Here is a 22,502-nt window from a genome sequence, read left to right as displayed (position 1 = left end):
CACTTGGCGAATTGCAGGTTATGGTAGTTTTTTCCGAGTGTAATTCGGCCATAAAGTTTGACCTTTGTAAAGCTGCCTCTCTCTAATAACTGGTAGGCCGGGCTCGGCTTTTGTTCTGCTAGGATGGAGCCCGCACCCCGACCCACTAGATTTTATCGGCACTCATATATATTTTTTTTGGTCGGCTCTTATTTTTGCTGGTTTGCCCGCTGCGTACAGATCCTGCAAGCCATGTACTGGCACCTCGGCAGTCCACGTGGACTTGAGTCGAGCTGTCGCCTTGTTGCATGGCAACGAACGAGCAAGGCTGGCCGGTGATTGGTCCAGGCCGCGCGACGATTGGCCGTGAGCGGCCGTGAGCAGCCGGCTCGTTTAAACGGGGCGGGGTTTGCGCGATCCGGGCGGCGATTGGGCAAGTGGCCGTCTTCGCCGGCGCGCATTGGGCGCCGGCTCCTGAGCCGGGTGAGTCCACGTGGACCCGCGACCAGCTTGGTATACTGGCAATCAGGGCGCCATATTTATAAGGGTGAAAGGGGCTGAAGTGAAATCACGCGGGTGGGACAAGGACGGATTCGACCCCTGTTTCAGCTAAAATGAGATGCTTTCTGCCAGGCAGCCATTTTGAGGGTAGTTTTTTTGTTTTTTATTTTTTTTCGTATTTTTTGTTGCGAACATGTACGGATCATTTTAGGGTGTGAGTACAAGCAAATGTAAAAGTGGGGGCAGGTGGAGTGACCACCGGCCGGGCGATGTGGGAATACACAACAAGCCGCGACAGTTTACCCGTATTACATTCACGCTAATTGCAATCACAGTCCTGCCAATTAAAACATGACCCAGTTTGCGAGCGACTTAAGTATTCGATTTTACGAGTCGTTATTCCTGCACATAAGAATTAATTCGCGTCTTTTACGGCCGCTGTAAAGTTTCATATGTGGTGGGCCGTTACTGGCTCATTACCCACTTTTAATAATCCGGGGCGCTAATTAGCGCGCTCAGGCCGATCAATTTGTCGGCGGAGGAGTCCTTTTTCGTGCGGAGTGTACGAGCTGCCGGTATTTTCAGGGGTTGTAGGCTTTTTGTAAGGGAGTGTGGGGTGTGTTAGCGGTTTTGGGGGCGCCGCTGGTGGGGGAAACCGAGTCAGTCGTTTGCGGACCGCGGCAGCGAGCGGACGTGTTGGTGTTGCTGTCGACCATCGGCGTACGTCGTCCTGTGGATACAAGTCTGGGAAGCGAGGCGGCCGCGAGTGCTGTGAGTGTGAGTGGAGAGTGCCCTTTCGGGATTACGGTGCCCAATGGTAGTGTACCATGTGTTGCTGACGTAAGATGTACCCAAGTACAGGAATGAACGCGGCGGCAGCAGCAGCGGTTGCAGCCGCGCGCCATCCGGTAAGACATGTGACTCCGGAGTCCGCCCGGACTCGGGCCTAATTAACTGGGAATTTATTCGCGCGGCGGCGGCGGCGGCGTCGTTCGCAGACGACTATTTTAGCATCGGGGTCGACGCTCGCGGGATTCCCCGTAATGAGCGTCTTTCGTGGGTGCGAGACGCAATTCACACGTTTTACTTTACTTTTACCGTAAGCGACTTGTTTTATCTGAGATTATTTTACGGCTTCTTGGATATCACGCTTCACGGACCTCTTTATACTTTGACATGCGATTTTCTAAAGATCGGACCGAATATGCTCCAAGGCGAAATGCATACTTTGACAAGCGACGCTAATAGACGTGTTGTGCTTCACTGGATACAAACACCCGCCCGTGGTGCCGATACGACAACGCTCACGAAAACCATTACAAAGATTAACACGTAAAGTCGTTAGACCCAACTTTTTATTGACGACGGATGCGAGCCGGACAGAGGGGCGGCGACGGAATAACAATAAACCTACATCCCAATATCCAATTCCACTTTTTACGCACCATCTTGAGACACACAACCCAAAACACCACTAATCTCCCCTATTACTGAATTAAAAACAATAAAACGAAGTATGATACTGAACGGTGAAAAATTACGTAGGTGTGCAAAATTTCAGTTCATTGAGACAGGAACCCTTTCAAAAGCTTTAAAAAACAGTAATACCACTATCAAAGTCCGACGGTAGAATTCTCAAATATAACGGTGCAGAACAGTCGCCCCAAGTCCCTGTTTGCCCAAGCGGTATGGACGAGCCAAAAGAGACTACAAGTTTAACAATATAAGAAATAACACAGTGGATGCCGATGGCTTGTGACGAATCGCTCCTATTCCACTTCTGAGTGAATACCCTCGGGTGAAATTACAATGCCCTTGTAGCGAGGTGGAAAGTGATTGTAATACACACGAAACAGTAAAGAATTATTGGGGTGCGTTTTTGTAGTGAAATGAAATAATCAGTTTGTGATTTTTCGTGTGGAGTGTGTGCAGGGGTGTTGAGTGAGTAATAAGCGTCGTAGTATGAGCTCTTAAGCCCAAATACGCTTCCTCGATGGCTCTTTTCTTTGGGGTTGGAAGAGGGGTCCCCGCCCCTATTTGTTAAGCCCTATATTATTAAGCCTCTCCCTAACCTGTGCTAATGACATCTGGCGTCAGTATCCCGTTTTCTTGTCTAATTATTGTTATTATCCGAAATTACACGGTTGTTGTATTGGTCCCGGCAATAACGTCGTTATCAAAGTTGAAGGAGTAATTAATTATTAAATTTTGGAGTAGCGTCGTCGCGTAATTACAACATTGTAAGAGTATTGAAAAACGTTTTATGTCGTTTGTAATTTGGATGAAATATGCAGGAGGTAAATGCACCGTCGTGAAATAATTATTAAGCACGTCGTTTGTCATTAGAGTCAGTAAAGATCAGTTTTGCTTTGTGTCGTTTCTTCGAAATTAGCCTTATTATGTCCGAGTTGGCCACGTCAAACTTTCTTTCCCAGTTTGTATACCTGCTATTAGAAAGGCTGTCTGTTCGCTTTGTATTTGAGCATGTATTCATATCAGCTGCTATTTATTGCAGGGGTCGTCCCATAATCTGCCTCTCGCTGAGCTTAGCTTTAATTCAGGGTGGGAATGTGCCTTTACAATTATAAACTCCCCACATCTTGAACGAGGGTCCCGTCGTGTATTGTTATAATGGGTATTAGCACCCCAAGTTTGTTTTTATTATCTCCCACCCTATGATTTTTTAATCTCGCAAACGCGCAATCATTTTGACATAAATCAGACCAAACACAATAAACAACAAATTGCATTTCGCGGTATATCCAATTCCTCGCTCTTCAAAGAATGCCGACGCAGCATAACTCCACAATATTATTCTTTTGAGTAATGACTTCTTGTAAACCCGAGCTGCCCTCCATACGCGTAGGCAAAATTGCTTGCGTGTTGAATGTTACACGTTTATGTAATTTATTCACGGCTTTTCTTTTCTATTACCTATTTTTGTTACCTCTTCTAGCGTGATGTGTAATTTTACAACCGGCCGCTTTACGATTTTACGGTTATCTACGTGCGTTGGCGTTTTCAATTTGATTAATCATCGCCGACGAATTTCCAACATTAACCCAGACCTTACCACTTCGTTATTACTTTGTAAATCAACCACTCATGACTGCATACTCTTGTAACTCGCAAAATACAACCGTCAACTTATTTCAAATGCACGAGCTGACTGCGACTATCCACATGCAAGATATTTTATTTTAATTCTGAATCAAACTTTAAGATGTTTGTCGTATTGATCGCTGTGTGCTTGCTTCGAAGAATTGTGATATAAATTATGCAACTTAATTACTTTCCCAATTGGTCGACTCTCTAATAGCCGGTTGAATTTTTCCGGAACGCTCCAGGAAGAAGATATTCAATTAAGTAACGACTTTGTTTATCGAGTAAATATTTTATCAGCATTAGATATTTGTTTGGACGTAAAACATGTTGTTTTATATTGTTGATAAAAGTTTGTACATAGTTTAGTTTTAAAAATTTCGGTATTAAACAATTGTTTACGGAAACGTAGCTTTAACAGACGGAACGTTTCGCCACTTAACGGCCGATAAAAACTGATAAAGTGAACTTAAATATTGTGTCTGGAGTCTTTATCAGGGACCTGAAATGGTGAAAAAAATGTTTCAGGTTTGTAATGACGGCACTGTAAATATTTATTTAGTTCATTTGCGTTCGCCATATGGTCGCAATCTAAACATTTCCGAATAAATTGTAGTGTTGTGTTGCTTTTAAAGTTAACGCGCTATCGGATGTAAAAGTTGGCACGGAATCCCATTGTTAAAAATATAATTAGGGTGTTATGTGGAAGAGGGCCAAAAAGAATGAGGAAGATGAAACAGTGGCCGGCTTTATGTCCAATTGGAGTTCTATTTATTACTCTATTATTAACATATAGAGTCTAATGGTTCCCAACATCTGCTAATTGATCCGACTTAATAGAAAGTTTAAAGCAATTAGGCCGCATAAAGAAATCCATTCAAACGTATTTAATTATTGCCACATACATAATAAAATCTGTTTATTATGTTTTTTTCGTGGTTGGATACAAGGTCGCAGTGACTTTATTATGTGCGGTTTAAATTAACGAAGGCGTGTCAAAATAGTCCTTTGATGGAAGAATCAAGAGAAAAGCCGATTAGAAATTTCATTCCGCGCCAACTCCAGGTGGTGCTAAACGCGTGGGCGTCGACAAATTATAAATCGAAATTCCGTAAATAAAAACATCAAACGGTCCGTAAAACACAAAGTTAACGACGGAAAGAAGACGCCAAAACATACTTAAGTTGAATCCATAAATACGTCAACTAATGATGAGACGTTTTATTTTCAAGTGGTGTCACTTGGACGGGTTTCAAGACCGTCTTTTATCCCCGGAGTGAAGCGTTTGATTCCTCTCTGTGTTAACATTCCGGTCGATTACGACAGCGTGTTCAATTAGCGCAAAAGTTCCGTGGCGGTTTTCCAACAGAGTCGGACTCATCTGAGCGTGCAACATGAATACGCGATTTGTTTATTATTGTTATTTGCTCGCATCGAAAATGCTTGAAATTATTTTAATAACTACAATTTTAATTCCCGGGGACGTTACGCAACTAATGAGGAAAATATCGAGAGATTACGAGACGAAAATATGGAATTATTCTTTTTGTCTCTATCATTTACAACACCCATTTATTTAAATGTCAGTAATATTGTAGTCACGTAGGATAATTTAGATCGATGTTCATAATGGCATGTTACTCGTAAAAGTGGAACGGTTTTTTGCAGTCGCGAGTATTATGGTCCAGTAAACACTATAAATTAACTCATGACCTTGTTTATTTTATTATCATTATATAAATTAATATCAAAGTCAATAGACTCCATCAGTTTTATCATTAGCCGGCCAAACACTTAATGACTAATCGATACATCAGCCCAATTTTGACACTCGACCGATTTTTCCGGCGAGGATAAGCAGATGCTGAATTGTTCATGCAAGCTTCCATGAATGAACTAATTGCCGGCTATTTAAAAAGTTAATTACTTTTCCTGCATTGTCATAATTCTTTTAATAAGATACTGACAGCTTGTAATTACTAATTACAGCAGTTATTATTTTAAAACTCTCCATACACGTATGCTTTGCAAACAAAGAAAGCGCTCCAACGTGGCCGCTGTGGATTCGTCCAGCGAGATCACGTGATCGGGTTGAGGCGAAGCTTTCGTCGCTTGCTAATCACATTTGCATTTTTCTACCACCTTGAGAGTAAAAAGACCAACTGTTCTGTTGGAATTTCAATTAGTTCTTCAAGGAATTCACACGTTTACCTGCTTTTCTCGGTCGATAAGCCAACACAAGATTCACCTGCTGGTAAATAGTGGATGTCCCATCGTTCCGAGAAGAAATCCGGTGGCTTACACGCGTTTGTTTTATTTTTGAGAGCGATCCAGTGTCGCGTCTGTGTTGTTTTTGCTTTATATAGAAAGCACGTATACAAAGATTACAAGAGGATGAAATATTATATTGCTACTCTAAATACAGTACTCAGCAAGATATTGTCAAGCCTTATCAAACGTGGGATTATTCTTCACAGTCAACGTTTTAATGCACTTTCGAGGAATTTACGGCGCAACTTTTAATGCTTTCAGGGACTCGTTCGTCATTTTAATGTAAATTTTTCGGTTGATAAAATCGAGGATATGGCGGAGACGGGAAGTAAACAAACCTCAATATCCTCGGAATTAATTTTTCGATCGCGGCTGAGTGACTCAGGCTTGCGGTGGCGATTTGTCCACTCCTGCTGGTAATATAATAAAAATATTTTTGTAAGGGCTTCGAGCACCGGTAATATTATCCGGTCATAAACTGAAGCCATTTGAATTTATATCCGTCAAGTTTTAAGGCCCGAGTGACCCGAGGGTGCGAATATGAGTTTCTCAAGGTTGGGACGTGGTGGGTGTTTGGTCGTTGAGGGAGACATTCCGAAATGGTACGATAAATCTTATTAGATAAATACAACGGCCAAATATGTACAAAGTATTTGCTGTGTGTAAATAATCGCGATCGTATGACGCCGTAAAATAAATTAGAGAACAGTCAATACGGAATATTATCTTTTAAAAGTGTAAATTGTTTTATCTTTATAACAGATTACTTTAGATGTTTGCCCAGTGTATTAACATGTTATTTGCTTAACATATAATCTGTCAAAAACAGAAAAAATTCCTTGATTCATCGATCAATATTTAACCAGCACTTGAACAACTAGGTAATGTCAATACGTTTTAGAGAATAAGTAGGAACGTTGTTAAGTACATATTCGCAAGAAAATGTGCGTAAGTCAACAACTGACTTAATTAGCGTCAATATTTTCACGAGTTCTGAGAAAATCTTTTCGCACCTTTTATTCGAAAACGGGGACAAGTTTCGTGTTAGAATTCACACTTTTAGCTCAAACGTGCAATAACCCTTGACGGGTTTCATTACCGACCAACACGATTCAATTAAGATGATGAGAGTTTATTCCCTCTTATAATATACCGAAATGATATAAAATTCGAATAGACGGGAGTCGTAATTCCTCGGCGAAAGCCGCAGTGAAATTCGTTATTTTACTCGAGGTATTTCAAACTAATGGCTCTTTTATTGCTTCTTCATATTTGTAAAATCGTTAAATTCTTCAGACGCCTACCAACAATCGTTATTGTTCATTATTGTTATTGCCCCTGCTGTAAATCCCGCAGGTGGCTTTTATTTCTTATGTCGCCGATTTTTCACGTGTAACTGTCCTAATCTGATTCAAACCTTCACCGAGATTAGATGGCTATCGGCGCGTGGTCGTTAAAGGGTTATTTAGGAGGAATAACCGTGACAAAGTAATTTAGATAATCTTGGGGCATTTGCCGATGAAAAACGAGTTAAAGGCGTATGAAATCGCATCCCCTGAAGAGCGTAATCGGAAGGTGAGTCATTCGTCGTTCTGCTCAGATGGAATCCGGTTGATATTCGTAATCCGGTAGCTAAGTAGATTACGGTGTTCGCCATGTTCCCACGATTAGTGGGCCGCTGGAACAGTTAATCATACAGGACGGTGCTTAAACTCCTAAACAACTGCTTTAGAATGTTATCTACGGAGTGAACCCATTCTCGACCATTACACATTGTTATATCATCTTCCCCGTATTAATTATCGGCTTAAATCCCGCTGTCGCAGGAATTTTCAAGTGGTGCGGAACCCGCAATACGTCTCGAACGGATTTATGATGTGTTTTAATAGTTAAGCAAATGTTCTCCGAGTAAATACACAAACAGAACGAAAGATAAACAAACTTATTTGGTGGTGCAATGAAAAATAAACACGAGTTAAAACGTCAAAATGTTGTGTAATTTTTGATGACCAAGTTCCACGGTTGCATGTAAACGATATCTCTGCGAAGAAAAATAAGTAGCAAATTAGTCACGGAGCGCTGGAGCGAGGAAATACACCTCGTTTCACACTATCACTGCTTCTGATGGTTACGTTCAAGACTGTTCTAATGGCCGCATCAGTGAAAGTGTACACGAATGCAATTATCAATCTCATTGAACAGAAACAATGTCGGAGTTTCTCAGGAAGTGGCTAATTTGATTGACCAATTAGGTTTCTCCTCAAAGTGCGAAAAATCATATTTGGGAGCTGCAGGATCGTGGTTGGAAAACTCGGTTGTTTAGTTTCACTTTCGGATTAAACCCATCATTAGCCCCGCTCCCGCCCGCATCGTATATCTTCTTGCGGCACTCGAGATTGTTTCAGCAGTCTTGAACAATCAGATAAATTCCATCCAACATTTACCGGATTTGCGGTCGTGGCTTGAGGCAATCCTAAATCCATTGTATTCTTTTGATTATCTCCTATCTGCGATCTTTGATGTATGGATGCTGTTGAAGTGCTTCGATTTGATTTAATTGGCCGATAAAGTCGGGAATCCTCTTCGAGGAACGGTCGCGGCCGACTTGATCCGTGTTTCTTTACCCGGAATTGAAAAATCGCGAGTCGTGGTTGCGCTCAATTAATTAAAAGTGGGCATTTTTTCCTCGAGGCAGGTAATATCGAGCGACATTTGGTAGATGTGACCGTAAATAAGCCGCAGCAGAACGGCTAGGCGGTCCGAATTGAATTGCTCCAGAGGCGAGGCAGATCGTGAACAGCTATTTCCTCTTGTAATTTAGGGTCGAGGGGCCAGGTGGCTCCCAACGTCGCTTTGCAACCCGCAAGGGATCGTGTTTATATCAAGTGCATTCACCGAAAAGGTTTCGAGAGTCGTGGCAAATTCCGGCCAAATTGTTCGAGCTTCTTACACGTGTGACTTTTTCGCGCATTCATCACTTAATTGCGTTAATAATTAGTGAGGAGGCTCGGCTACATTTGAATAATCTCGATACGGCTGCACAGTAGCTGTTTAATTACTGACGGCATGAATACGAAATGTTACTTATGGGACTTGAACCATCGCTTTATTAGCTTCCTTTGTGCACTTTTGTGCATTAGATAATGGAACGAGACGTGCTCCAAACCATTATTCTATATGCAGCGCACAATAAAATAAAGCCAAATTACTTTGAGGCAACTTTTTCAAACTAATCAATACTAATTGATCCTAATTTCATGCCGATAATGTAATTGTTTCGGGAAAATGGAATTACCGTTTGTGTACTGTCAGGCGGATCGATTTCAGTATTTTATTTTCGCAATTAATTTGAAAGTTTTTGCAAAAAACCTGCCCTGGTCTTGATTTAGCAGTTTCGTGAGCGCTCGCGCCGATATATTTACTGGCACGACCTGGGAGACGCTGCTAAGCTGAACACATGCTCGAGATAATGTTGCCCCCACACATGCTGCCGCAAACCCGTACTTAAAAAAAGAAGAAAAGTGTCGGCCGAGAACAAGAATGGAAACAAGATAAAATAAATACAAGGTGTGGTCCGACACAAGGCATATGCTTTCGTTTACAATTAAAACAAGAGCGAGGATTGTTTGTACACTCGGACTTGTGCTCACAGAATAAATACGGGCTGCGAACGGTAGCTTGGCCCGAAAACGGAATAAAATATGCAAATAAATTTTAATTCGGTTTTTTCGTCTGAATTATTCGAATAATTCCAATACAAGCAGAACGTCGGGATATTACGTTCGGTGAAAATTAATTAGCCGTGACATTCCTCTACTAAAATAATTATGCAGCATTTCATCACGTACTTTGCCGGCTTGAATACGAATTTTATTTCGAACGTTGACATTCTTCGAGTAATTACGTGTAATTATATTAGGCACTTAACCAGGTTCGAGGTTTTTTCACACGCCGCAATTACACGAATGAAATTATCAACTTGTGCTGCTGCAAGAAACTTCTTCGACGTTATTGTTCATGGGGCGATTAACATTCCTGCAGTTTCGCGAAATCGATAATATTGCGTTTATACAGCGACTCCGGTTTCGTAAAAAGAGATTTATTTCTGTTGCGTCTGCTGTACGGTCGTGTAACAGCATCCAGGTTTTAGTGTTAACGGTTTCAGCATGTTGATTGGCTATTAGTCACCGACTGATTCGTGGTAGATTGTACATACACGTAATTACCTACCAGTGATTGTCATCTCATCTCATAGCTCCAAGCTATGCATAACAGAGCTTGTTACATTAACATGCCTATTAAGATGATACGCTTGTCCTCAATAGCGAACACCAAATCGTATCACAGGTAAACACCACGCAACAGGAGTGCCACACTTCAAACTTACGCCTTCAGGGCTACATCCTGCTCCCCAACTCTCCTAATGTGGAAGAATCGAGTTACACGAAAGTATAGTTTCGCAAAAATGTAATACGTTACGAAAATGCATTCTTGTTTAAAAAAATGAGTTGGAAACTAATTTCTGATTCTGGGCGTGGGAGCGCTGTATCTTGTAAAATTGATAAGCCTTGTGTACTTAATTGTGATTTATTAAGTAGGAAACGTGAAAGTGCGTGACTGATAGACACTTGAGACCGAAATGAATAATGCATACTTTTAAAATTAATCACAATTTATTCATTTATGAGTTAATTATCCTCATCCACGCATTTCCTATTTCCCCTCCTGTATACTAATCGATTCGGAGAGATCCGTGCATGGTTTCGAAGCCCCATAAATTAAAAAATATTAATAAGAATTTAGTGTTATAGCCGCTCGGCTAATAACAATAAATAGAAAATTTGATTCGTAGTAACCAATTAGGCGAATAATGTGATGGCTTTCGAATGTTAATTTGGATTTTTTTCCGTGAATAAATTGCACAATTATATCGTAATTACGGGTATTATTGCACAAACACCTATTACCGCCTCTCATTCTGCGTTATGATTTTCCACGTCGATTTTCGATTAAAAATCGCCCAGTTTAATAACAGGTTTCCAATGATTAATTAATCCGAATAGGTGCTAAATTACCGTCCTTAAAATCAAACAGAATTAATTAAACAAATCCGCTCCGAACGTCTTGTCAGATTTGCATGACTACATTTCGAGCGGAATTTCGTCCATACCTATACTTGTCACGCCAATTTAAATTCATTAGTTCTTGTCGTTAATGTAACGCAATCGTTCATTTGGCTCCGTCGACCGCAAAATCGCTTAAATAAACACGCTGCCAACATTTAACCAACAACATATCCTGAATCATTTATGTAAAACGTACAAACATGATTGTGCCTGGATATGAAGAGGGGTGACATTAGCATACAATGGTAGGCAGCGACGACAACTTCTGCACCGTGTTCTAAGCCAGGACATCTGTACGCTCTTCACGCATTTACCAAAGACCACAACCACGCGTTTAGGAGACTGTTATTGTCTCTCTTTGTTTGTTGGACGCGCTTTGCGCTGATGCGTCCTTGTCTGGCGAATTTTTGGGCCAGTTCGCGTGCACTTTTCGCCGTAAAAAATAAAGTCGTCAGCCGTTATTAGTCGCGGCCGTAGTAACAAAGTAGGTGATAATCCGAAATGGCGTGACTCGGGATGTAAATGTGCGTGCGTGCGTGCATGTGCGTGGTTGAGATTGGTAACAATGGTCTGGAAGGGCCGTTTACTCGGCTAATATTGATAGTGGCGAGGATAAAGTCTCGCATGCGACATAAAACATTCCCGAGACATGTTTCGAGGGTTTTGTGATAAATCGAAAAAGTTTTCATGCCGGCCAAAAGGCGAGATCCTATCGGCCGAGTGTGTGTAAATAGGAATTATAAAAACACGATTTGCCGCATTACGTTACAATCGAAATGCATTATTCATCTGTAATTAATTGAACGTGTAACAACTTCTGAGAACAAGCTAGAATGACAGACCGCCATCAACGGTGTTATTAACGTTTTTGTCAGCCGACTCTCCTTTCTTTCTATGCAAATTTATTCGGCGCTTGTTCAAGGAAATACACCAATGGCCACGCCAAATGAAAACGTGCCATTTCACAAAACACCACCGCGGAAATCCTCACTCGAAAAATTCATACAGAACGCAAGAGAATTTTGTGTCTTTAAATCTTCACCAAAGATCGAGGAAAATCTTAACTGACTCCACCAAACCTACCGACTGCGCCAATTAATTTTATAGAAACTACGTGGTTTTTTAAAAAATTGTCGACACAGTTCACAACGATCATAGAAGCTGCCAAAATATAGTACAGAGAAAGGTCCATTAATGGGCACCTTCGAATAACGGACACCTCTTCACAACGGACAATTAAAAATTCCGTGTTTGTTGTTGAGAGATTTTACTGCAGTGCTTATTGTACTTCGTGATTTTACAAATATTGGCTTCACGTTGTTCCTTCTAGACTAAAACTGCAAAATACTTCTCTTCTGACGACTCTTACATTCAGTTCTGTGTCTTATGTGTTTTGTAAATGAAGATGAAGAAAGAATTAGAGGTAGCTCTAATTGAAAAATTGGACAAACTGTAGTTTAAGTCCACCTTATTACAGAAAACCTCCCAACAACGGACACCGATGGGGAATCTTAAATTGTCCGTTGTGGAGAGGTGTCTAATGGGAGGTGGAAATTTTAATGTAGGTTTTGTTACGTTCCTATAAAAATGTCCTTTGTGGAGAGGTGTCCGTTATTCGGGAGGTTTTACCAAATCTGGATTGGCACCTTCCGACTTTTAATTAGTAACACCTGAAGTGTATTATCGTTGGAAAGCTCTTTCAATTATCTATTTTTTTCAAAAAAGATCATTGTTCTCCGACTAATAGTTTTCGATAAAATTGCAAATAAAAGCAAAAATTGATGAAATTTTAAAAAATTCATAACTAAAAAACTATTAAGAATTTGGCGATTTTCTCAACGCCAATCGATTCTCCAGATCATTTTACATAAGTTAGGGTCAAAAGAGTTCCACTTTTTCAAATAGTATTGCCGTAATTTATTTTATATTAATTTGAAAAATGGTGGATGCGCCGAGTTATTTAAAAAAAAAATCATAACTCAAAAACTAAAACTCGTAGAGCAATGCGGTTTGTTCCATTGAATTCAGCGGCTCATTTTCTGTATTATATTAACTTTTCACGAGATTTAAAATTTTGATTTTTTTTGCTAAGATTTTCTGAAATACACTTCAAGAAAATGAAAAAAAAAAAATTTTTTTAAAACGCATTCTATCATAGTTTTGCGTACTTATATATAGCTTTACAACCCTCTAGAGTTGTTAAAAGACCAAAAAAGTCCATATGTTCGATTTTTTGATGTTTGATTTTTCTAATTTTCGTCGTGATTTTGGTCGATCTGGGTATCCGGAAGAGTTATCGAGCAATAACTCCGGAACTATTAGAGGTAATCCCATGAAGTGTATTATCGTTGGAAAGCTCTTTTAATTATCTATTTTCTTCAAAAAAGATCATTATTCTCCGACTAATAGTTTTCGAGAAAATTGCAAATAAAAGCAAAAATAGGTAGAATTTTAAAAAATTCATAACTAAAAAACTATTGGGAATTTGGCAGTTTTCTCGATACAAGTATTGTGATAGAAGAAATACTTTCTTTAGAATTCGAATTTTGAAATCTTAAAGTTGAACAAGAAAAGCATCATTGCGATACCAATCTGCCCACCGGGTAGTAAATAAATTATGACAGTCGGATCATTACGCCAGAGAGGGATTCATTAAAAGAGGAATAAAAAATTAATAGCATTATAAACATTCTCTATACGTTTTCATTAATTATTTAGAACGCGGGTTTTTAATCATGCTATTTGTAACAATAATTACGGTTTTTACGGCTGTAATTATAATTTTAATTAATAGTCACTTGTGTGCTTATCTCATTGTTGAACGCAAATACGGAGGAGTAAAATCAGTGCCACTTTTGGTCGGTGAAAGTCCGATGAGTAATAATTGGTGTAATTAATGCCAGGTGATATGATGGGTTAGTGAACTGCGCTTAAATTATGGGTTTTCTTGAGAACTATCATTACATCATTGACCAGATGCTCGTCGGTAATGAGTCGTTTTAATTGAGCGTCTGAGGTACTTAAGTAATGACTTAATGGCCAATATATGCAGGCTGGAATTAATTACTTGTTGATCGAAATTGATTTGTCATCGATTTTAAAATAATTCCGATGTTTAATTAGCTGTCTACATTTGTAGCGATGCAGCTTTTTCGAATGAATAATTTATTGGGGTCCGGGCTTCGGGCGAAATGACTGTCCAAGTGTAAACTACTTCCAAAATCAATATTTATTCCAGAAAGCCCCGAATATTTGTAAGGAAATGATATGCAGCTTGTGTACACACCTGATGAATGGGCGAATGCTAATATTTACTCGAGTAAATAAATATACAGTGACGTAATATCCGGCAGCTATTTCGCTTTAATCTTCTAGATTTCGGTCGCACCAAATCGCACAACTATTAATGTCTCACTTTCGATCCGGGCGGGATTTTTCATTTTCACACGGGTTTATTACTCGCAATTATCGTAAATTAAGCGCCACGTCCGCCCATTCGGACAGGTGGTTCGGGCGCCACGATTTGGCCAAATGTTAATAATTATCGGGTTTTCTAAAGGAGCCAACGACAGTTCTTGCTTTGGCCAGCTGCTCATTCGAAGCATTAAAAAATGTTTGGCTAAATAACCCCGCCGCCCCTGTGACTTTTTCGCGTTTAAATTCATTTGGACGCTCGTCCGCTGTTCATTTATGTTTTGGAAAGCGAGTGCAATTTAATGATAACAGAGTTTGAATTGATTGATTTGGATGCTTGAATGTATCGCAGCTATCATCTGCAATTAACAATTCGGTTGGGGTTCATTTTAACATGTGTTTGTTTTATCGGCTCGCATTTAACATAAATGTATTTGGCTGCGTGGACTAATCAAATTCATATAATGTGATGGTTTAATTACGATTTTTCAGGGGCCCCCGCAGCCCGGCCAGCCGTTCAAATTCACAGTGGGAGAATCCTGCGACAGGATCAAAGAAGAGTTTAACTTTCTACAAGCTCAGTATCACAAGTAAGTAAAACCATTTGCATAATGAGACCAGTTTTGGGGAATTGGAGTAACATCCCAGGAATGCTTTTAAACTCCTCTAATTTATATTTATTCGGAAAAAATTGTGATTGCTTTTTAAATATTCGACGAGCTTTCGGCAACCCGCCGCCATCCATTAAAATTATCTACGAGTATTTGGTTACTTGTCTAGTAGAACTTGTATTTCCACTTCGGGAAACATAAAAATGGCCATCAAATCGGGCCGTTTAAGATAACGTTTCTTACAAGCTACCGATTCTCCCGGTCCACCCATTGTTCTTTTCCTGATTACTAAACCAATTAGTGTTATTTATGCAAATTTTGTTTCAGTTTGAAATTGGAGTGCGAGAAACTGGCGAGCGAGAAAATCGAAATCCAGCGACATTACGTGATGGTAGGTTTGTTTTTTTGTCAATTGATGTAGTTGCAAATTGCATAAAGCTAGAACTGTGCCCGCTTTATTTGAAAACGGCGTTTCATTAAATTCGTGAACGGTCGTGTTTATAGCAGCTTTATGTTGGGTATTTTCTGGTGGAAGAATTCGCAATAAATTTTAATTTTGAACATGCACCTGCTGTCACAAGCTATTTCATGATAATGCAATTATTTGTAATGAGTTCATGCTTGTATTAACGTCCGAAATCGATGCGAATACTGCTAGTTACGTGTTTTAATTATAATTCCAACATTTGGTTATTGTATTTCACAACAATACGGGCACGAAATAATGGCTATTCATTTGCTTTCATAAATGCTAACTAAAATTTTGCATTTCGAGTGAATTTATTGCATTTTAAATTTTCGCTTCCAATCACCGGTCGATGCAGTTTTAATTGAAAAACATATTTTAATTTCCATTATCTGTAATATAACAGGATTTATTTATGCATGAGGGAGCCCACTTCGGATTTATCACGTTTTTTCGGGGGCGCTGCGCCATGCGCTAAATTTCCATCTATTTTATTTACATTTTACAGGATACTTTGCCGTATTTTATTTACCAGTTGTGCTAGTTAGTGTTTTGCAGTTTTATTGGTTTTTCTTCCTGATAAAATAGAATTTATTAGCATGCGTTATTCTGTTTTTCCGGGACCCTAATTAAATCCAAAACAATAAAAATTGATTTGTTTTAACGGACGCTCCAGTAAAATAAACCGACGATTTATTGATAATAAAAATTAATGAGTTCACACATTAATATTATATATTCCTAGTTGATATGCCAGTGATGACTGCGCTTTAACGTATTATTACTGGATGATACAATTATTAAATTTATGGCACTTGCCATTATTTATCAGTGATGACATTATTTGTCAATACTTCTCGCTAGATATACCGACACGAAATAAAAGAAAATTATTAATTGCAATAGAGGAAGTTCTCAAACGACAAAAACGTGGTTTAATCATTCCGAGAAGACGTTCATAAATGTCACTGGGAAAAATCTAGTGTCAATAAACTCACACGACCACGGAAAATTAAAATGCTCTAACTTTATATCTTGGTTGTAAAAATTCGGGGGTTTCGCAATCACCGGACTTTGGACTTTTTATGGTGATTTTCATGACGTCTTTAGGATAAGCTCTGACCCATCACATTTAATCTTTCAAATCTCCCGAGTTCAGGTTGTTTCTTTCGTCATCTTGCGATTTGTCTTTTTAACAGTTTTGAGTTTTCCCATTTTCTTACACAGCTGGAATTAAACTCGATCAAAAGCTTTGATTCGATTTTATAGGCTCGTAAAGTTCAAAGAAGCTTAATCCAAACAAAAGTTGTATTCCAAAACACGAATAAATTTAATTCACTACTGGAGCTTTGAAATCATTTTTCGCAGGAATGTGTTGTTTTTTGTTCATTTTTGTCGCGTTCTGATTGATTCCTTGACTTTTTCGTGTGCCCTTCACTTCTTGCATTCCAGCTCAGCGGGAATAAGTCGCTCAAAAACCATAACTTTTTAGTATCTCCATTAATGCAAATCGAAGTGCACCGGTAAATAACAGTGTAACACGCAGTCCTTGTACAAAACGTTTGCGGTTTAATAAACTTAACATAATGATTTATTTATCAAAACCGCTAAATACATGCTGCGAATACAATAATTCAGCGATCCGCGTACGACATTGTAAATTAATTAGAAAAAGTCGTGTAGTTGTGTGGTAATTTATCTGGTTATTAGATTACAACACGGCGCAATTATAATATTTTTTCTTGTACGGTTGTAAACACCGCAAATGGACGTTGTTTGTAATTCATCCTTTTGTTTCGAATTTGGCGAATTTGTGTACAATTAAATCGCCGGTCGGAATAATCAATTAGTTACATGAAAGTGTAATAATCGCGGGGGTCATTACACCGTATTCATGATCAGCCATCAGACGCATTTAGAGTCCTTCACGCGCCATCTAACTTAAAGTTTCCGTTCAGCAACTCCGGCTAGTTTCACTGCATGCCTCTCGTGGATGAAACACCTCATTACACGCACGTCTACTAAATTGTATACAAGTAATTGGCCATAATTGTCAGTGCATTACTGTGAAATTTGACGTTGAATATTTCTAATTGATTTACTAGCTACCGTTTTAACACCGCAATTAGCACCGCAGATAAATTGTCTTAGCAGGATTGCTCACGATTTTCGCCGGCCCGCTTGCTCGTTAAACGATGATTTTTTAATTTTCCTGCCGGTTATTATAACCGGTGAGCGATGCTCTGCATAATTGACTTGGGAAAATAAAACAAACACAAAGCTACGACAAAATGGTGCCGGTAATTAGCTACACTGGAGCTAACGGTAGTTGGTGGAGGACACACTAGCGAAAAAATTATCTCAGGTCTTTTTGAGCTACCGGATCTATAAAATGATCGGGAATGCGGGCTGTCATCCAAAAGCGATTATCAGGTGTGTGCTATAAGTGAAGGTTTAATATCCGTAGAATCATTAGCATTGGTCATTTTATTTCTCCGGCTAATGTGTGTGTGCTAAAAGGTAATGAATGCTAATATGCAGTTGCGATAAGATAAAAGAATGCAGCTGAAACCAACATTTGTTAAAAACTTGCCTTGATAGAATCTAGTTGAATTATTTCCTGCACTACAAGTTATTATCGTTATTTATAGACGTAATGGTTTATTATCACGCTATTTTCCGTTTAAAAAACAAGACAAGTGTTTGCTGACTAACCACGTCGACAGGTCTAAGCACCGTTGGAGAACGGTTGACGATTTTGTAAGTTTGGGGCATTTCTCATTCGCGTGTATGGAAGCGAGTGCATCGGAGGTAATTTGAGAAAATTTATGGAGCCCGTTGGGCACTGGAATTTCAAATATCGCTGTTATAAAATGATCAAGTTTTTATTGGCGAAAATTTCTTGTGCCGACGGAATGTAAAACGGGAGAAACAAGTATATCAATAAAAACGTCCAGAGTCGTGTTAATGCTAATAGATTCACATTCCTTCTCCTGGAGAGACTAACTAGACCACCTATTTTGGAATGGATTACCGACTTTTTTGCTCACTTTCAGGAATTCGGTTTATGTCGTTTACTGGCTGCTTTATTTTTAGTTTAATTAAACCAATTATGTCGGCCGTTGTTGGGTGCATTTCTGTTTTTATGTACGTCTTGATTTTAACTCGATTTTTTGTTCCAGTACTACGAAATGTCGTACGGCCTGAACGTCGAAATGCATAAACAGGTAAGGATTTGCTTTCGTAAAAATCAGGTTTATCTCTCCATCTCCGTATTTACCTTTGGAAATTAATGTAAAATTTTAATCCGTGCATTAGTTCCGGGAAACAGCATTATTATTTTCCATCGCGCGGCTGTTAAATCTCGACATGAATTTCCACTTTTTGGAGTAATCTCCGCTTGTTTTAATAATCGGCAAATGCACACGGGCACTACTTCGCGTTAAATATTTCACCTTGTGTTTATGTCATACAATTTAGGAGCGAACGCAGTTTCCATTTGCCATTTGAATAAAAAATTCGCGCGATGATTTAGCCGGACGCCCGCTTTTTCCGAGGCAATGTGTCGAAATAACAAGCATAAAACTTTGTAGATATGGAAATGTCGGAGGAAACCCTTGAGTAATAAAATTATTTGAATTTGAAATCAAGCTGTATAGCGCGAGGGTCCGCTCCATGTGTGATGTAGAGAGTGTGGGGTGGGCTGTTTGAGGAGGGTCGGCAATATTGAGGGTGTGTTAATTGCCAGCGGTACGGTCGCTGTCGACTGTTCCCCACTTTATGTTTGCATATGTAAGCATCATGCGTTGTTTACTCGAACAGCTTGAGCCAGGATAAAAGGCCGATCCTTGATTTCGCCTTGCGAAGCCTTCGACCAGAAATCCGTGCCAGATCGGAACTTTACAAAATTGCAACCGCTTTTTGCACCAAATTCACTCAAGAGTGGTAATTAATTCCATGTTTTGTCGAAATTGAATTGTATAAGTTTTTTTAATAAAGAACTGAGCACAATTTATGGTCCTATTTATTCTCGCTATTTCAAAAATTTGACACGTTTTTCAACATCTGGCACCCCAAGACTTGGGGTGCACCAAAACTAATCAATTTGGTGTTTATTGAACGGTAACGTGTCTACCATTTCCGTCAGCGTAACGGAATAAACAGATGGTCCTGCACTCGGCTCCTTCCAAGATTTGTTTGAAAAAGTGGACTGGAAAGCAGTTAGTTAGAGGAGAAAATAAGAATAAAAGAAAATACAAAAAAATATGAAGCGAAAAAAAAAAGAAAACATTAATCTTGACAAAAAATATGAAATTAAAAAAGCCACAAAAACTGAAATGAACATATGACGATATGAAAACAAAAAAAATGAAGAAAACGATTGACATATTAAAAAAGTATTTTTTTAATTAAAAAAATTGATAAGAAAACATTAAAAAACTAAATGAAGAAGACAAGAATTGTAATGAAAAAGAAAAAAAAAATAAACAAAGACAACAGGTAAGTGAACTTTTTGGTGGCACCAGATTTAGAGGAAAAATGAGTTACCTCAGCGCTAAGCAGTAAGCGTATTAATTATTGATTGAGATATTCAAGAAAAAATTTCATTTGGATGTTTGTAATGTATGTTAAATAATTCTGGAACAGCTTGTGTGGAAGTGGGTATAGCCTGAGTGAATTATAAAGCTGTCTAAGAAAGCTCAGTCGATGAAATAAGTAAAATTGGTTCTGGAAGAACTCCAGAATCGCAAGATAAAGCGGCGGAAGGAAAATACAAAAAAATATGAAGCGAAAAAAAAGAAAACATTAATCTGGAAAAAATATTAAATTAAAAAAGCAACAAAAACTGAAATGAACATATGAAGATATGAAAACAGAAAAAAAATAAAGAAAACGATTGACATATTAAAAAAGTATTCTTTAAGAGTATGATATCTAATTAAAAAAATTGATAAGAAAGGACATTAAAAAACTAAATGAAGAAGAAAAGAATTGTAATGAAAAAGAAAAAAAATTAACAAAGACAACAGGTAAGGGAACTTTTTGGTGGCACTAGATTGAGACGAAAAATGAGTTACCTAAGCGCTAAGCAGTAAGCGTATTAATTATTGATTGAGATATTTAAGAAAAAACTTCATTTGGATGTTTGTCATGTGTGTTAAATAATTCTGGAACAGCTTGTGTGGAAGTGGGTATAGCCTGAGTGGATTATAAAGCTGTCTAAGAAAGCCCAATCGATGAAATAAGTAAAATTGGTTCTGGAAGAACTCCAGAATCGCAAGATAAAGCGGCGGAAGCCACCCTCCCGAAATCGCTTTAAAATCCTCCGTTCGCCCTTTCGATTTAATCAACTTTGTTGTCGTATTTATCCCCGAAATTGCAAAACTCGTTCAATTCCTTGCAAACTATCGTCCGAATCGTCACCTTTCTGAATATAAATCCAGAATTGGCGCTGCGCTGTCATAAATCGCCCAATAATCGATATCCATTTAAATTAATTGCGTCCATTAAAGACGGCCTCTCGTGATCCTCCCGAACGTGCGATAAAAATGAGGGGTGGGTTTATTTCGGCGAGAATCGCGCCGACGACTTGACTGGGGTCGAGGGGTGAAGCGAACATCGATTTGCACGGCTCGTGATCACATCAGTGGCCACTTTCCCCGAGGCTGCGGGCTCGGCGTTACACAAAGGTTTCTCCATCCCCTTTGTCGGGGGTGGCCAGTGGCGTGGAACGGATCAAAACGTTACGCCGGCTAATATGGGGGCCACTTTGCCGAACGTTGCGTCCTATTAACGATATACATAGCACTGGAACATTGCGGCCAACGAGGGGAGATAACGGCGGGCCTTCGGGCCGAAAAAACGCAAACATGGGCACGCCACTGGCGAAGAGTCCTCCACATCACGCTTCAAGAAATCGATTACCAATAAAATATCGAAAGGGAAAGGCGATGTTTGACAAGCGCCGCGAGCAGAAAGGTCTACGGTTGCCGAGCCATTTGCACAATTGGCCAAAGGATGATGATTGATGAAATTAAAAACTGACTAACTTACAATAAAATTTACGATTTTATGACTGTTTCAGTCAGCTATCTTTAATTCGCTCCCGATGGGGCTTTGACCGATAATTGGCAAATTCTAGAGTGTTCTTATCATTTTTTGTCAGATAGTTACGGATTTCCATAAATTTTGATTAGGTTTTTCCAAAGACTTGGCATCTATACTTAAATATTGTCCTTTAAGGTCGAAGGGGAACACGTTTTAGTGTTTTTTATCCATTCACTTATTTCGGAAACGAAAAAAAATGTGATCAAAGAATTGTAATTAAATTTGCGCCAACGTAACGCTTTTTTATTTTTTGAATTATTTTTGAAAATAAATTTAAAAAATTTTGAAATTAAAAATATTTTGAAAAACCAAGGCAGTTCAACGACTTTATACTTTTTGCTGATCAAAAATATATTTTTGTTTTTAAAATTCGATAACAGGAAAGTTATCAAAACGCGAATTTTGTAAAATCTTTTGTCCTGTTTTTATCATCTTATGGTTGGACAGTGAGGAACGCACTGCTTGGAAGCAGCTATGGACGTATTAGCCACCAGCAGGATATTTGTAGTGATATAGAAAAAAATCAATTTCAAGTAACCAACAAAAAATTGTGGTCTCGTTTTTGAACCGAGAAGCATTTGCCGATATTAATAAACATTTTAATCTCTTTTTTTTCAACGCAAATTCTAATTGTTTAAAACACTCAATTTTATTTTTCGATTTAAAATTAGATTACAAATATCGCTAAAAATAGAAAAATAATTGCTTAGTACTTCTCAATTTTGATGTGAGGGCCAGGATTCGGGCCGTTCTTGTGAAAAGAATGATCGTTTGTGATTAAATGTGGGCGGCGGTTGATAAGCAAGCGGCGCCTCCGCCCCCGCCTGTTCAAAACAATGGCTGAAATAGTGTAGCAAAACAGAATAGAATTACCACAGAACAGCGTCGGCCGAAGACAAAACCGCAGGGGAGATATATGGATGT

General features: G+C 39.0%; 1 protein-coding gene across 2 annotated transcripts in view; it reads left to right on the top strand.

Annotated features, from left to right (window-relative positions):
• Window positions 1-1,148: 1,148 nt before the first annotated feature.
• The window catches only part of LOC655664 (transducin-like enhancer protein 4), a 58,683-nt gene continuing 37,329 nt past the window's right edge, over window positions 1,149-22,502 (top strand). The window contains exons 1-4 of one of the 2 annotated variants that reach the window (XM_008203263.3): window positions 1,149-1,388; window positions 14,886-14,983; window positions 15,332-15,395; window positions 18,653-18,697. In XM_008203263.3, the coding sequence (XP_008201485.1) occupies window positions 1,326-1,388; window positions 14,886-14,983; window positions 15,332-15,395; window positions 18,653-18,697 (270 nt within the window). In that variant the 5' untranslated portion in view covers window positions 1,149-1,325. The remainder of the gene's footprint in view (window positions 1,389-14,885; window positions 14,984-15,331; window positions 15,396-18,652; window positions 18,698-22,502) is intronic. The other variant, XM_008203264.3, reaches the window with a different exon arrangement.

This window comes from Tribolium castaneum, chromosome 4 (genome assembly GCF_031307605.1).
Source record: "Tribolium castaneum strain GA2 chromosome 4, icTriCast1.1, whole genome shotgun sequence".
In the NCBI taxonomy this organism is placed as follows: Eukaryota; Metazoa; Arthropoda; class Insecta; order Coleoptera; family Tenebrionidae; genus Tribolium; species Tribolium castaneum.
The sequence above is the reverse complement of the archived record's forward strand: the minus strand, read 5'-3'. Positions and strand labels throughout refer to the sequence as shown.